Source organism: Centruroides sculpturatus, unplaced genomic scaffold, assembly GCF_000671375.1.
Source record: "Centruroides sculpturatus isolate CEXI.00-Female unplaced genomic scaffold, Cexi_2.0 scaffold1777, whole genome shotgun sequence".
NCBI lineage: Eukaryota > Metazoa > Arthropoda > Arachnida > Scorpiones > Buthidae > Centruroides > Centruroides sculpturatus.
The window spans coordinates 93,903-111,174 of NW_019385887.1; the positions used below are offsets into that span (position 1 = coordinate 93,903).

At 27.6% G+C, this 17,272-nt stretch overlaps 1 protein-coding gene across 1 annotated transcript in view; it reads right to left on the reverse strand.

The window, feature by feature from the left end:
- Positions 1–11,506: 11,506 nt before the first annotated feature.
- LOC111612414 (transmembrane protein 151B-like) overlaps positions 11,507–17,272 on the reverse strand; it is a 23,865-nt gene continuing 18,099 nt past the window's right edge. The window contains exon 2 of the mRNA XM_023353620.1: positions 11,507–13,091. Within this exon, the coding sequence (XP_023209388.1) occupies positions 11,664–13,091 (1,428 nt within the window). The 3' untranslated portion in view covers positions 11,507–11,663. The remainder of the gene's footprint in view (positions 13,092–17,272) is intronic.

A 17,272-nucleotide genomic window follows, 5' to 3' on the forward strand; every position in this document is an offset into this window, starting at 1 on the left:
ATTACCTGGAATAATAATGCGTGAAAATTAATTACCTTAAAATAAAATTATGTAAGATAAATAAACAATAGTTATTCAAATCTCTTCTAAATACACAAGCAATTAATCATAAAAAAACTATATAAAATAATCGTCATGTTCGATCATTTTATAATTAATTAATCAGTCTAGAACTTTGGTGATTTTCCTCTTCAGCAAGAGGCTTTACACGTTATAACAATGGTGACGATTGAAATTACAGACACGCACATTGCTTATAGTAAGCATAATACAGGAATAATTATAGATTATTATCCTAGATACTTATATTAATATATTGTCATCGCTTACATATTAACGACGAATTATAAGTACTTATATACAATATCTTATATGCAATTTGATTAATTATGATTCAAAACTTACACAAAAGAAAATGTATTTATTTAATTCTGCAAATGATTTACTTTTTGTCCTATGATAGAATCCAAGTTTATAGGTTACAACATCTGTAGGCTATACACAGAATGATACTAGTACTGTTTTATTGATTTTATCCTTAGGATTTGTTTGACCTTACAGAATGTCTAATGGCGTTTTTTAGGCGCTTCTACACTAAAAGATTTATTTAGAATATTCAGATGTTTTTAAATATAGGCTAATTGTTTTCTAAACAGAATTTAGAGCGCCGTCGCGAACACACGAGTTTCTTTCTTTCTCTTAAATATTTAAATTTGCAAGTACTCCTTTAATAAAATTCGCAAATGTAATATGTAAATTTTTAATGTTATATACGTATATATATATAATGTAGATTTATATAATACATTAATATTTTAATTCAACGAAATGTGTAGACGCTTTTACAATCATTTTATAGATTTAAATACGTAGAAACTATCCTATCGAGACTAGTTTAAATTTGTCTTCATAAAAACAGATAATTTCAAGGACTGATGTCTATTACTAGTTTCTTCACTGTTTTCCTCTTTCAAAAACTTACTATTGTCACGAAAAATCATTAGATTGATTTTTTTTTTGGTTGGTTATTAAGTTTTTTTGCAGATTAGAATTCTGAAAAGACTTTATTCATAGAAAATCCGAAGGCTACTGCAACAAAAACACGTCAGAACGATAGTTTCAGCATATCATTTTTCATCAATTAACTTAGTTTCAAATATAAAATTACATAAAATTTTCGAAATTACATTCGAAGAACTTCAGATCGATTTTCTCCACTTTGTTATACATTGAGAATTTATTTATTTATTTAACTAGGCAATAAAACAACACGCAAAACACTGAAGAAACAAACACGCAATTAAAAACACGTAATGATTGTTTTTTTTTTAAAAAAAAAAGGTGATATTTCACTAAAAATTTGATAATTTAAATGAAATATTTCCGATAATTTGAAAGATGACCTCATAAGACGTAATAAGTTATTCCGTGCCAGAATATTTAAACTGTAAATACAATTAGGTGAATGATTTATGGATTATAACTCTGTCGAAATTAAGGATAATCTCGTACTTTGCTATTATCATAGTTAATTTGTGGAACCATTAAAGAGAAAGCGAATGAATAATTAAAGCACTTCACGCTTTACTTAATATTATAGAAAATTTTTATTTTAATAATAAACGTTACAATTATTATAAAATTTTGTACTTAAAAGTGCAAAAATAATCGACTGAAAATTTATTAAAACTTTTGAATGTTGCGTACGATACTAGAGGGCGCTAAAGGTTTTAATATGATACTTTTTAAGTATTTATTAAATATATTTTTTAATTAGAAAATTAAAAAAAAATTAATTTAACGAGTATAAAATGTTTTAAATTAAAACCAAGCTTAAAACTGAGCTTGATTTTAATTAAATAAGCGAAAAAATATATATATGTCTACGTAAATTTAACATAAATTGTATTTTTCTTTTTAATTCTAAGAATTTATTAAGTTTTTTTTTTTTTTAAAACAAACGCAATTTGTTTCCTACGCGTTGTTTAATATTCGTGTTTTTAATAAAATCAATAATATTTAAAACAGATTAGAAAAGTATAACGTGTAATATTTCATCGGGATTGTTTCATCAATTCGACCCATGCAAGATTTTAAATAATTTATAAGGTTGTTAACTCTTTGTGAAAATCGATACAGTAAGAATCATCCGAAAAATTGGTCTTTTTTAATGGATTCTTTATCAAAATTTTCTATTTCTTTTAGTGTAGTCAATATTTTTTTAGCGTTAAATTTACAAAAAAAAAAAATATATATATCGGATTTATTATTTTTACTTTCCTCTATGAGCTTCTTTGTTGTAGAAGAATTCTGTACAATCCACTTTATTGGGCTCAGCTGCAAATACACTCTTCGAAAGTTGGAATAAGATTATTCCGGCTTTGGAATGTGAGTCTGTAGAAAAATGTAATTTTAGATAACTTTTATGGTCTTTTTTGGATAGAGGATATAGTAGAACGATTAAACACCAAAGATGAGGAATTGGATATATTGTAAGAAGAAAAAAAATCACAAAAATGATTGACTTTCTTGTTTTTTTTCTAAAATTCTTTCTTGGTAAGGATTTGAATAAGATCTATTCTTGCCACAAAATATTCATATTATAATCTTTCTAAAAAGTTCAATATCACTTTTCTTTCGGATTTTTCTAGCAAAGAACTAGCATTGATATCTAATTTTATTTATTTACAATTGTTAAATAATGTTATATATACAGTGCCGAATTTCCCACTAGACACATGCTTAATGGGAAATTGGAAAGATCAGTAAAGCAATTTTACCGTTGCAATTGTATATCATAATTTACAAATAATTCAATAGCTAAAATTAGACGTTATAGCTTAATTTGATGTAATTATGATGAGGGTATCTTCTGCCTGGGGTCCCAGAAGATGTTAACTCGCCACTGGCAATGTTAAACGAAATTGCTGTTTCAACAAAATAAAATACACTCTATAAAAACAGAAATATCAAATGACAAACAGTAAAAAAAAAAAAAACAAAGAATTTTTAATCAAATAATTCATAATGAACAAACTCATTTCAAATCTGTTTTTAAATTTAAATTAAAAATCCTACTTTATGTATTTTTGTACAGACTTTTATTGAATGAATTAGTGATTTTAATAATGAAAAATAGAATTGTTTCAAACTTCAAAATGTTTCTCTATACTGATTTTAAAAATATATAAGTTAAAATATCAGGAAATATGAGAATATTTGATTCTTATAAATGGATTGGAGATTAGCCAACTCTAACTCTTCCAACTATTGAGTGAAGGAAAGAAAGAAAAAAAAATATATATATACTTTATGTTGTAATTCACTTTGTCAATTTTCTTTAGTAATATTTTCCTGCTTGGAGTCTATTATTTCACAAACTTGCCATCTGTTATCTCTGTTGAACTTTAAGACTTTATCAAACTCCAAAGCATTAAAACATTAACTCCTTTAATCATTAGAAAGGAGCCTAAACAATATTTTATTAACATCAATTCAGAAAGTATGCCTCATTTGCGATTTAATTAATTTAAAGTAGTTATAAATGAATTAAAATTTGCCAGATTAAGTGACTTTATTATTGAAGAACTTTATAAATATTAGCCTAGTATATTTGTTATAAATTTAAATATCTCGTTATTATTAAAATAGCTGAAATTGGTTTCAGACTATAATAAATTTAACGCAATACTTCACGTTTAAATTCGATTAATATAATTTGAAATCAATTATAATTATTTAATTTATCACATATGCACTGCTATAGCATCTAGCTACCATTACTTGATATTTAAGAGAAGAGAGGATGTGTAAGAGAGATAAATTGAAGTAATCGTATAAATTATTCTTATATTACTTCTAATTTAAAGTTATTAATGTTTATAACCTGTATAAAATAGATATAATACAAACAAAGATTATAAACTTTGTATTTTATTACATAATAATGAATATTTCGATTGAATAATATAAATTTCCTAAAGGAAACGTACATTTAATAAGTTATATTATCGTCCATCTCATATCTCTCTTATTAACTTCATTTGGTTGTCGTACTTTACACAAACAAGTAAATAAATAAATATATATATTTAAATATAATTAGATAAATTTTGAGAATAGATTAAAATTATTTTACACTAAATAAACTTCCAACTTACAAAATTATAGCTATAATGTTTAATAAGTTATAAATTCTTGGAATATGATTTACATAGCCTATAATTTTAATATATTTAGTAAGGAATAAGCATTTTAATGGAGCCAAAAAATAATTCATAGCTATCTGTTGTAAATCTTATTATTTACAACATTTAGTAAATCATTAACAGTCATGTAGAAAGTTAATGATTAGTTGCAATGTAAAAGTTATTTTTTTAAATGTAATGAGGGCTTCTTTTTTACAGAAGTGTTCTGTTGTAAGAGTTCGAAGGTCTTAATAAATAACTTATTTCTAGCTTTAAAATTAAAACCGTAAAATATGATCGATGTGTTTTCGGGGTTTAAAGTAATGGTTTTTGTCGTAAAAGCAGAAAAGTACGATTTTGTTTATAAAGGAGGGTGGCGTTTTATTTTACACTGAATAGACGTTACAATGATTAGAGGTAGTCTTTGTAACAATCGCTAGTTGTAATCGATTTTCCAGTTCCATTCCTCCAACAGTAAACCCTGTGAGAAATCTCTATCCATTAAAGGCAATATATCACAGCTGAGACCCTTAACACAAAGAGCACGGAAGATACAACTAGTAACGACGAATTATTACAACAAAAACACTTTCAATCGTTGATATATATTTTCATAAGCGTGAAAGAAACGTTATCTACCATTTACAAAAATTGAGAAACTGTATATTAAAAAAAAGAAGGAAATTTCTAAAATAAAAATTCGATCGAAATTTCATTATAAACTTGTTAACAGTCTTAAATAAGTTTTAAGTTCGTATTTTTGGTATTCTATAATTAGTCAACAGTTGTGACACGTAAATTCATAATTTTTGACTGGCTAATTTATCAGTGGCATTACTCATATCTTAATTTTTGACTAACGTAACAACGATATCACTTTTGAATATTTCTACTTGCCAAACTCAATAATGTCACCGATGATATAAAAAAATATTTTGAGTGATTAATTAGAACATTCACTTTATCACATCTCATTATCATCATACGATTTGATACAGCTGTTACGAAGAGATAATATTCAAAAGTATTGCTAAAGTATTGAGGCTAAGATTTATATTATTAGTTGGAATGGATGTAAATCGTGATGCATAATTCTAATCGATTATATGTCTACGACTTCACCTTAAGATCGATCGGAATTAATTATTTTCTGGGTGGTTTTTTTTTAAATTAAAATTTTACTTTGTTAAAATGTTTATTTTTTGTATTAAGCGAGCAAATTTAGTGCAATTTAAAAATCAGCTTGCATCAGTAAACGGAAATTGAGGCTGAAACAGCAGAAGCAAAGTACAGTGTGTGTTGGATCGTTTAATGGTGCTGCGATTTCCGTCAGGAAAACGGTAGATCTTGTTGAAAAATGACGTCATTTTCGTCATAATGGTTGCTAAAGTTGAAGGTTAAAATAAAAAAGAAAAGAAAAGAAAAGAAAAATAATAATAATAATAAAGATTCCGTTTATATCCACTTTGAAAAAGAGAATAAAGTATAAATTCTTGCTTTTAGAAATTTTTAAATCTTTGAAAATTTATAACTAGATTCTAAAGCTTATTTAAATAGAATTATAGAGTCTACACAATAAATATGATGTATTTTGTGATCCGATTTGTAGGATAGAATTAAGCTGTTTTAAAGTTTTGTGGTTCTCTTCCACTTTATTCCTTTTGTTATATACGATTTATTTCCTATAAAAACACGAGATTTTCAAATATAAAACATTATTATTATTCCATAAAAGAATTTTTCCTTATAATAATTTTAAAAATTGGAATTTTGAGATTTAGAACGAATACATTACTGAATAATTTTGGAAACTGATAATTATTGTTTTCTATTATTAGGCCTATTATTATTATTCTACAATAGCAATTGCAGTGGCGCCCAAACTTGTGAGCAATTTGGCCCGCCAAAAAAATTCGAAAAGTCGTAGGAAGGTACAAATATTTTATATATTCCATATTATAAAGTACGATTGGATTGGATTGATGCCTCCCGGGAAGTTTTTATGGGGGAACTGACTCCTGTTTATGTGTTAAACACGTGAAGAAAATCTGAAAAATTCCACGTGACCAGTCTGTTGATGAGGTGCGAACACACGACCGACTACCAGCAATAATTGGTAGGCTCTATATATAGATTAAAATAGGTCTATTTCTATCATTTATAAGGATCTGTCAAATATGTTTGCGGGTCTGATTTGGCTCGGGGGCAATAGGTTGGGCAGCATTGCTATAGCCTATAACATATGAAACTTATATTGAATTTCAAAAATAACTTCTTCGCTAAATTTTTAAAAATAGGCCTATATTTAATTTATTTTTTCAAGAAGAGTTTTTAAATAGCGTTTTGTTTTGACCAAAAGCTGAGGTCACTAAATCGCAGACTTACACAGTAATTAGATTTAATTAATTAATGGACTTTTGACGACAAAAATCCGTTTTTTTCAAAATTTAATTAAAATAATTGGATTTCACTTATTCTAAATTCTAGGACTTTTACTAATTTGCTATTTTAGTTTCTTTTGCATTTAAATGATAATGTTTTCTTAATTTTCGTTGGAAATTTCGCAAAACTGCAATGCCCTTCGGGGTACTTAGGAAACTAGAAAAATTTTTGAAAGTAGTGTTAGGGCTACTTTGCAAATCCGAAAATTTTGCCTGAAGCAACGGAAGCGTTGATTTAATGTCGAGATATATCAGAAGTTTCCGAATGAATTCTTCTGGTTAGTGGTAGACAGACAGACATTTAAAGAATTTCAGACGTTAATTTTGATATGCCATAAGCATTTGTGCATGACATGATAGCTTATTAGCAAGCCAATTCCTTTATCTCCATTTCTCATCTATCTTATAACTTTATGCATTAATACCGAAGTTATTTCACTATTGCATATATTTACATCGTCATCTTCCCTCGTTAACATAATTACATTCATAGATCTGTTGTTGGTTCTTGCATTTTGTTTTTTCTCCAAATTTTCTTGGCATCTTTCGAAATTCTTATTTCATTGTTAAATATTAATCATTTATCATTTAAATTAATTAGGTAAAAATTGATAAAAGTACTTATTCTTTATTTTAATAATTATTTTTCAATAATCAATCATTTCTTAATCTTCTCATTGACTATGTTTTGGCATAAATTCAATTAGACTATTGCCAAAAGTTTAACTGCTGTAAAGTTAATGTAAAAAAAAGAAAAATTCTATAATCTTTTGCTTGGGTTTTCTAATTTAATGGTGGCTTTCATTTATTTTATTGATTATTCAGGATTAAAGAAACCGTTGATAGAATGAAATCTTATTTTATCTTTCGCTTCTGTTATATTCTTCGATTTCGATATCGATCTTACGGAGTTAGTTTTCTAATAATTAACCAACTTCTTTATCATAAATCATAAATTTTGTAGCAGTTTTTACCTTTAAATGAACATATTTTAACAGATAAACTAGGATAATGCGTTAATGTTGAGTGATAAGTTGCTAATTGGAAAAAAACGATGATCAAATCTCCGAAACTTTAAAGAATTTTCTAGTGATACAAGACAAAAAAAATTGATTTGAAAAATTCGGTTTCAAGTGTTTTAAATAACGGAAAACGTAGATTGTTCAGAACGTGGGTAATATGGATATTTTTATGTTTTAGACGTAGTCAATAATAAAGTCAGGCAAGTATTAGAATGAAGAAGAAAGTTTAAAATGTTTATTCCATTTTTTGAAAGAAAAATCCTGTTCAATCTTCTGTGAAATCGTTGAAAGAACATTGAACCTAACAGGAATATCCGGACGAATAATACATCAAACGAGGCAACAATGGCAACTTTTTAGAAAGCCGGATTTTCGGGTGGAGGCGTTAAATCTTGAATTTTGAAACGCGATACTATTATTTTCTTTGAATAGACACTTTGAAAACTTCTCAATCTCGTGTCAGATACTCTTTTCCGGCTATTTTAATTAGTGAAGTCAAGAATAACTCTTACAGTTGCTCAGCGTAAAAGAATCTATCTTTAGAGAATTTCAATATAAAGTAACTTTGTTTCGTTACTTCTTTCCTTTATTATTTTTTAACACACCAGAGATAAGTTTAATAGAAAGTTGTGACTGTGATTATTAAAAAGTAATTTTAATAATTAATATTTATGAAATTTTAATTAATGTATAGAAAATAAAATTCTGTACACGCATAATAATAGTTAATTAACAACAAAATCAACTAAAAATTTTTCCTTTCTTGATATCGCCCACATCTTTCACTGTCAAACACAGATGATATCTTTGATACAGATAATGGCTTCATGAATATTTACTAACTTATCGAGATAACTTTAATAACGATTAGAACAACTGATAACGAAACCAAGTTTTCAATTAATTAAATAACATCTTACGCTTAATTATCTAATTCTTCTAGTTCTAGACATTCGTAATGTTTCTTACAGTTGTGTTGTTTTGTTAATTAAACGCCATCTTTTCTTTTTAACAGCAGAAATAAGAAAAATCTATTCTCACTGGTAAACATTTCGGCGTATAAAAATTTAACCAATCAAGTGATATGCAAGAAAACTTGCCAGAAATAAAACTAAATTTTCATTTTTACTTTTAGTATAAAAAAAATAAATAAATCGAGTAATAACTTTTATTTTACCAGGATTCTGCGAGTGAAATTTTATGTAGGTATTCTGAAAAAATAGTTTTTCCATCAGTTGCGTAGCAACGAGTTTAACCCCTGAATTCCAAAGATTGGTTTTGTATTCGAAACGGGTGTTAGTCCAAAAAACAGATGGAAGTAGATGGGCGATACTACTTTCCCGTTTCTACTTAGTTTCTCCTATTCGTGTTACGAAACAGACCAAAAGTAGCTGTTACATCCAAGCTATATATAGGCCTAGAGCTTTAAGAATATCAGATGATGATATATAATCGGCACCAATGTTTATAGCTGCGGATACTTTTCATTTTTATCTTAAGATAAAAATAAAAAGTAAAAGAAACGTTTTCAGTGTATGAAGATTAAGAAAGCAAATGTGATTAGAAGAAATATGAGATTAGAATCAACAAAGTCCACTTCAGTATAAAAGCTGTTGCAAAGAATGGAGTATGTCTGACATATGTTATGTGTCCCTGGAGAAGAGGGAAAGGAATATATTGATCCATGACCCAAATCTGTACCATTTACTCTCTACAAAACTTCTTGATAACACTACAAACTATCGAACCATAATGCGATAATATATATCATCCATCTTTTACGATCTGACGTTAATGTAAATCTATTTAACTCGTTATAATTTGCTTTAAAGGGTGTTTTCGCAATTATAACATCCGCACTTCACAAACGACCGAAGATCATATATTATTAAAATTTTCCTAACGTTTTAACTTTACGATAAAATATTACTTCTACACAAATATTTACACAGAATGAAAATTTTAAGTAGAATTAATTAAACAATCGTGTTAAAGTTCTTGATTTTCTGTTTGCCGTTTAATTATTTCCAGACAAGTTTACGACTTTCTACATCAAACAATAGACTGAAAAACTTCATTTCGTTGGAACATCTACTCTTCTGCACTCTAAGATCAATAAAAACCTTTTGTCATTAGGCACCGTCTAACTTGTCTTCTACTCATAATATACCTAAGTATATTTACAGCCGCTTTAGATAATACTTTCTCCCCTTTTTTTTTATTTAATTACTACTTTATTTTGATTAGAAATGTCTTTCCATTGTATTATTTAAAATGTAAGTAAATATTTCTCCACAATTGAATTATTTTTAAGCAATTTACTTACCTGATAAACTTGAGTAAATCATCTTTATTCATTACATTTTCGAAACAAATGTTACAAATTATTTGATTATTTCCTTTCCTCGCCACTTTTTCTTTTTCGTTTCTAAATATTTACTTAATGAAGACTTATGTTACGCTGTTTGTTATATAACACGACTGTAATATCTCAGATCGAATTACTTGGAAGTAACTCGATGCTATTATTCGAGTTTTTAATCGCGTTATCTTTATACAATACGTGCTGAGAAGACGAATTGTTGAAGTTAGGCGATTAGGATTCATCCAATGTAAAATATTACAAAGAGAATAAGAATTCTCAAAGATTCGACAGTTTCAATTAAAAATATCTCTTATAAAAAGAGACTTCTACACTCTTCTAATCACTTCAGAATGACTTATGCTGCTAATTAATTTTTATAAAATGCTTCATTACATAAATCTTGCTAGTTGGATTGAAAACAAATTAGTTTTTTTTGTAAATTCTATTGACTTTAAACTTTAAAATCTTTTTTTTAAATTATTTTAACGGCATATTTATTAATTTTCATATTTATGAATAATCGAAGATTAAAGTTTAATTTTTAGTCGGAGTGTAAACAAATTCTTATTTAAGAATAAAATTATATTCATTATAATATTCTTAGCATTCAAAACAAAAGTTAAGATTATCTGTAAGCGACTGAGTGTTAGAAAAATGACACTCAGGTAAAAGGTTTTGCATATTCATTAGGCATTATCGTACTGTTAGAAATCGCAGGGTTTTTTTTTTATTTTAAGAACTTTATTTTTAACTGAACAATCTTAATTAAGTTGAAAGTGCAATTTGCATAACATTTAGCGCATTACACACCGTAAATTTAATAAAATATTATTTAATTCTGTTTATTTTGTGCAACGTTAAAAAATAAGGTTTAAAAAAATTGGAATTTTTAAATAGAAAATTATATATATACTCTGTTTTTTTTCCTTATTTGAATAAAATGATTACGTAGTTTAAATAAATAATTATTTTAAAAGTAAATTATATCTTTTGAAAATTAAATATTTAAATATTACTTTATTATTATTTTTAAACCTGAATTGCAAAAATAAAAATAAAAAATTATATTAAGTCAGGAAACTTCGCGTTTGAAGACGGAATATGATTTTCTTGAAATTCAAACGCGAAGTTTTCTGCCGTTGTTAAAAGAAAGACAAATAAAAAAGGAAAAGTAAATAGAAGAAAAAATATTTGGTCAATTCCTTTAAAGATGCGACCTCTAGAGACAAAAAATGGAAAAAATCGAACCGCCAAAAAGCTGTATTTTATTTCTGTTTGACCTGTGTTTAGTTGGGAAAAAATGCTTGTTGCGTGAAGGTCAAAGAGTTACTATAAAAAAAAATCACAGAGAAATAATGTTTAGCGTAGTCTATTTGTCAAAAAATAATAATGAATATAGTGAACTGCGCGATAACTCGATTTTTCTCTTTCTTTTCTCGAAGAACATCTTTCATCCGTTTTCTCTATAAAAAAAATCCTTTAAAGCAAAAGGAAAAAAAAACATTTTGTTTATTTTCATATATATATATATATATATATCTTGTATATACACATTGCCGTATATTTGTATATGCTTTTAAACGAATTCGTTGCTTGGGGTAAATTAGCGTTAACAGAAAATAGCAAATTATTTTACAATCGCGCGACCTTATAAAGCCGTTTCAGATACATCGATGCTGGCAGATAGCGATCGTCCTTGTAAACGATTTGGGCAAACTGGACGTTGAAAATTCCTCTCAGTTAAGGAACGTCTGAGAGGCAAGAGGGGGCGGCAGATGCGAAGAGCATCTTCATAAGTGGGCGGACATTCATCATCATGTTGAAAGGCGGGTGGATCTCTACTTGAATCGAACTCGTGCCTGATGTCTGGTGTGAGTGGAGATACTACAAAAACAACCTGTCCACTGGGTAGAGAAGTACGACTGATAGATTGGGGCCTTCTAGATACACTTCCGTAATTTTCCATTAGAGAATCGCGCGAAGCCAAGATGGAATCCGTAGGGCATATTCCATTCGGTAGATTGCCATTAGTATCCCTGTGTACTAGCTGCGTCATCCTGGATGTGTCTAGTAACAGGGCTTCGGAATAACTAGGAGCCAAAGTAAAATTATTGGAAATTAAATGCTCTATTTCTGAACTGTCTACCGTGCTTCCGCGAGACATTCTATCTGGCACTCGGGTACCGCTTGCAGGAGTGAGGTAGTTCACACCGAATAACTTGGTTACTTGATAATGGACGTAAGCCGTTTTGAATTCAATAAGAACTCTTAGTGGCCATGACAATAACACCATAGAGAATAACCAGAACACCAAATGAGAGACGTACCACGGCAATCTATCTGGATCTGCGAAGGCCACCATGTATTCTTGGAAGTTGACTCCAACCAAATCTAATCCTTCTCTCATTTCCATATAATCATCGATCCGCTCATTTTCTAAAAAAAATCTCATTCTTTGTTCCTCGAACTCATTAGCAGCTTCAATGTTTGCGAAAGCGAAACCTTTGCTGAATCTTATTTTTGTAGCCGGATGTTTTTCTAAATCGACTAACTTCTTTGAGATGTCTTTTACACCACAGTTTGTATATGTAAAACATGATCCGGAAGAGTGCGAGTTCACTCTTTCGAAGTATATCTGGGTCGTGGTGTACGCATCGCCATTTCTATACCTGGTTACTTGCCTACTTCGTCGAACGTAATGATAGCAAATGGCTTTCCACCAGATCATCGGTTGAGACTCGCGCATCTGCTGAATGTGATCGTATACCACGCTGGCATCGACATTATATGTCAGTTCTAAACGTGTGCTACAGTGCCAGCATTCCACCAGGTATACCAAATATAACATTACCATGAAGGCTATAGGAATATAGATATAACCTTCGTCACAAGGACTTACTCTTCGTCGACTTGTAATGGGAAAACTTTGAAAATTCACAACTAAACGAGTAACTTCTGCCATACGACACCAAGCAAGGGCTGCGAGGCATCCGAAAATTAACAGAGTTAAAACTAAACATTTGATGTGTGCATCTCGACGAAAACTTTGGCACAGTGAGAGCTTTTGAGGCCTTTGCTGAAATATAAAATATAAAAAAAAGTAACTTTAGTCGTTATTGCTTTCCATAATATTATTAAAATAAATAAAACATTAAAGTAGATATTTTAAATAATAAAATATATCCGCATTCGAGAAAATATCACAACTGAATGATAAATATCTTCGTTGTTTTTCTATAGAATTTTTGATGAGAAAAACAACGATATTATTAATATTTTCTCCTCGTAGTTATCATATATATAACATTGACTTGGCTTAAAGTAATAAGTTAGACAGGTTATTTCTTTTCCCAAACTCCTTTCAATAATATTGCCAGAAAATCTTATTAAATTCATAAAATTTTAAAAAGCATTTGATTTAAATTTTTAAAATGAAAATTCTGTCCCAAAAATATCAATTTTTGTAATGAAATTCCTGGCTTAATTCCGATTGTTTTGATACAGATTTAATGCGGCTTAAGTAAACACATTCAACTAAATTTAGAGTCGCTAATCTTTCCATATGTATGAGTATAGGAAAATAGGAGAGAATTATAAATATTAATTCATCTTATACAAGTTTACAATAGATAGCCTTTCCTGATTAACATTAAAGACTAGGAGTCATAATTAAGGAATTTCGATTACTAATCGGCTGATAGAATTGATGAATTGCACGAATAATGTTTATCATGAATAGATTAAAGTATAATTTATGCACTTAAGTAATTAAAGATTACATTTTCTCGAATGCATAATCAAATATACAACATTTCTTTTGAATAAATTTAAAACTTGCATATCACTCTTTATTAAATATGAATTAAATTTTAATTAAAATAAAGCTTATCAGAAAAATGAAAGCAGTTTTACAGAATTTTATTAAATTCATTCCACGTCTTATATTTAACACAAAATATAGAAAAGACGTTCTTTAGTTGTTTTATGAAAGGAGTAAAACTTTAATTATATTCTTACGTTGTTATGCCCATATTAATCTCCGATGTATTTTTGTAGAGGAGGTTCTTCATAATTATGTAAATACATACTGTAGCTATTTGCAATACATGTACCGCATATTACGTGTAATTTATAATGCTACTTCGTGCCATGATATAGCATTGTACGATACAATCGACATAAGTGCTTATCGTAATTATTTTCAAACGTATATCATGCAGCTTTCGTTTTATTCTTTTCAATATTTTATAAATAAATTATTGAAAAATCCAGTTCATCATTTTATTGCTGACACAGGAAACTTAAATATTAACTTACAATTATAAATTTATAAAGAGCTTTAATTATTTTTTAAGAAAAATTAATCAATTTAATCGAATTAATTTTTAATTTTGACATCTACATTAATATCTTATATATTATTTAGTGTACGAGAGAAGAATAGTTTCAAATTTTTACTATGATTTCATTTATTCGACGGTGTTGAATGCTCTGATCAACTTTTAAATAAATGAAATATTTATTAACAATTATAAAATTTGTAGAAGAAACGAATATTGAAAATGCAGAATTAATTCATCGCAAAATGACTTGTAGAATATTGCTCTACTCAATATAATTGTAATTCGAAACGCATTATTTTGTCTGCTATTAGCGTTAAGCATTTAAATTGCTCGTGAAGAGTTAAATAAACATTTATTTCTAATGCAGTTTTAAAGTGAATTACTTAATACAATAGCTTCTATATACAGTTGCCAAACAGATATCGGATGAGAACTTCTTTTAATCGAAAAGCCTATTAAATTCTAGAAGATTTATTTTAAACTTTGAAGTTAGAGTCGGAATCATGATTTCTATCTCATTAAATAAAATAAATTACTGTTATCGGCATTATAAACGTTTTAAAAATTTGTTTTCCTTGTAAAAATCAATGTATTAGTATTTTTAAGAGCGTTTTACTTCATCAACGAGAAAGCATCTTACATGTAATACTTGTCTCCGTCATTTTTCCATTGTAAGAATAAATATTATTATGTGAAAAATGTTAAGAACCACACACTGTTTCAGATTTGTTAGCATTTTTCATATTCTGAATATTCTCACAAAGTACTTATAAAAATCTCGCAATGGTAAAAAGTACTTACTTCTTTACTTTCCATTATTACTCATTATTTATATTCGTATACCACGCGTATATTAATTAAAATACTTAATCATTTCTAAACCATATAAATATTCATTTAATTAAAAATTACCAAATGAAATGTTATATAAATTAATTTTAATATTTAATTAAAATGATATAAAAGTAATTTTGTTATAATCTTAATTAGATATAGATTATTTAATAAATATAATAACGAAAAAGATTTTTGTATTCGATTCAGAGTAAAGAATTCCACTACAGCCTTAAGGAAGGTGAGTTCGAATCCAATTATGTCCCTCTCATCCATGCTCGTTACCTATCTCTCACCATTTCGGTCTCGTATGGGCTAGCCGATGGCACAATTTAATCGAAACTGGCAGAAAATCCAATTCGATGCATTAGATTTTAAATTTCTCGACTATTTTTTAGCCCAGTCATATCCTTACAAAGTTGTTTTTTAAGTTCCAATGCCACCTACGACGTTGCATTAGCTATCACTCAAGAGGCTTGAATGGCTTGTTTAAGCTTTCCAATCATGTTTCTGTTTTCCTCATTTATTAACATAAGTTAATATTATGTTATCTTATAATAAATTAATTTAAATATTGCTATATTTTAATTCGTTAAAATATTTACAAGAATGTCACTGTGACCTTTCCATTCCTTTTAATCATCGACAAGGATTTTTTTTTTTTTTAAACTCCTTGAACATTTCCATAAAATTGACTTTCATGACCAATAATAGCATTGTAGATAAACAGCTGGAATTTCGTGTCGACAAAATTGTAATTTGATATTCCAACATGACATTGAATTGAATAATAAAAGCTATCCGATGATATGATAACTACATGTGATGTAGAAGCATGTAGAACTCACCTTCCTTACATGTCTAGTGGAATTATTTATTGTCCGAAATACATTTTGATGAATATTATTTCTGTATAAATGTTTAATAATTAAATAGGGAATCTTCCACCGCATCTTAAAATTCAAAGAAAACTTTTTTTGAATAAAGGAAGACTGAATGATTCAAACAAGATGGAAGAGGTCAATAAAAGTGATTTTGGTATGAAACTCTACAAAGAAAAATCGAATATCATCTTGAGCATTATTTATCGATAATTTAGCATAAAATTTACATTTTGTTTATCTTATAAAGAATAATAGACCGAAGAACAATGCTTAATGTTACATTCAAATTCTCTTACATCAGTTTATGAAATTACAAACATCATATTAACGAGAAATTGAGAAAGTTAATATAAAACTTTTATAATTTCATTTAAAAATTCTGTAAACAAAGTACTTGATAAATTGTAATTCTAGATTCTAGAAAGTGAATAGTGAAATTTCTCGCTTAAGTAATTAGTTGTTAAATAAATAGTCATGTTACAAACTCGTTTCCATCAAATATGATCGTATAGAAAATTAAATGACTGACATAACTACTAAAGAAAGTCTTGACTAGAAACTAACGATGATAAAATCTCATAAAAATTATTTAATTGGGTAATTTTACATTTTAATTGAATATTTATACGTGTTATAATTTTCCAAGCGACATTCTTATATCTATATTAATGTACAGTATATGAAGTTTTCTGTCTGAAAAATGAAAAAATTCGACAAAATCAAGAGATTACAGACTAAAAAAAACAACAGGAAAAATGCCGTCTTATTATTAAATTATCATATTTGTCTGAAATTTTAAGAAAAGAGTGAGTTAAAGGACAATAAAATTCGTGTCGTAGCTAAAACACAATCTAAATCAAACCTAATTGAATTACTTGGATATTACTAAATGCTTTTCCAATTGTCACAGTTTTTTTAATAATATATTCAGTCTCTAATTTAACCGTAGCGCATTAATTTATAATCTTAATTTTGAATATATTAATATTTTAAAGTTAATTAATTAAAAATAATAAGTGATTTAAAATTTATAATTATATCTCTCCTACTATTTTATAATAATTAGAAATCCTTCCAAAATCTAAAAAAAAAAAAAAAAATGTTAAAGGATTCTGCATAAAAATCGTCTTAATTTATATAACATATTACGTAGATTTATTAAATTAACATATATATATATATATATATATAGTAGA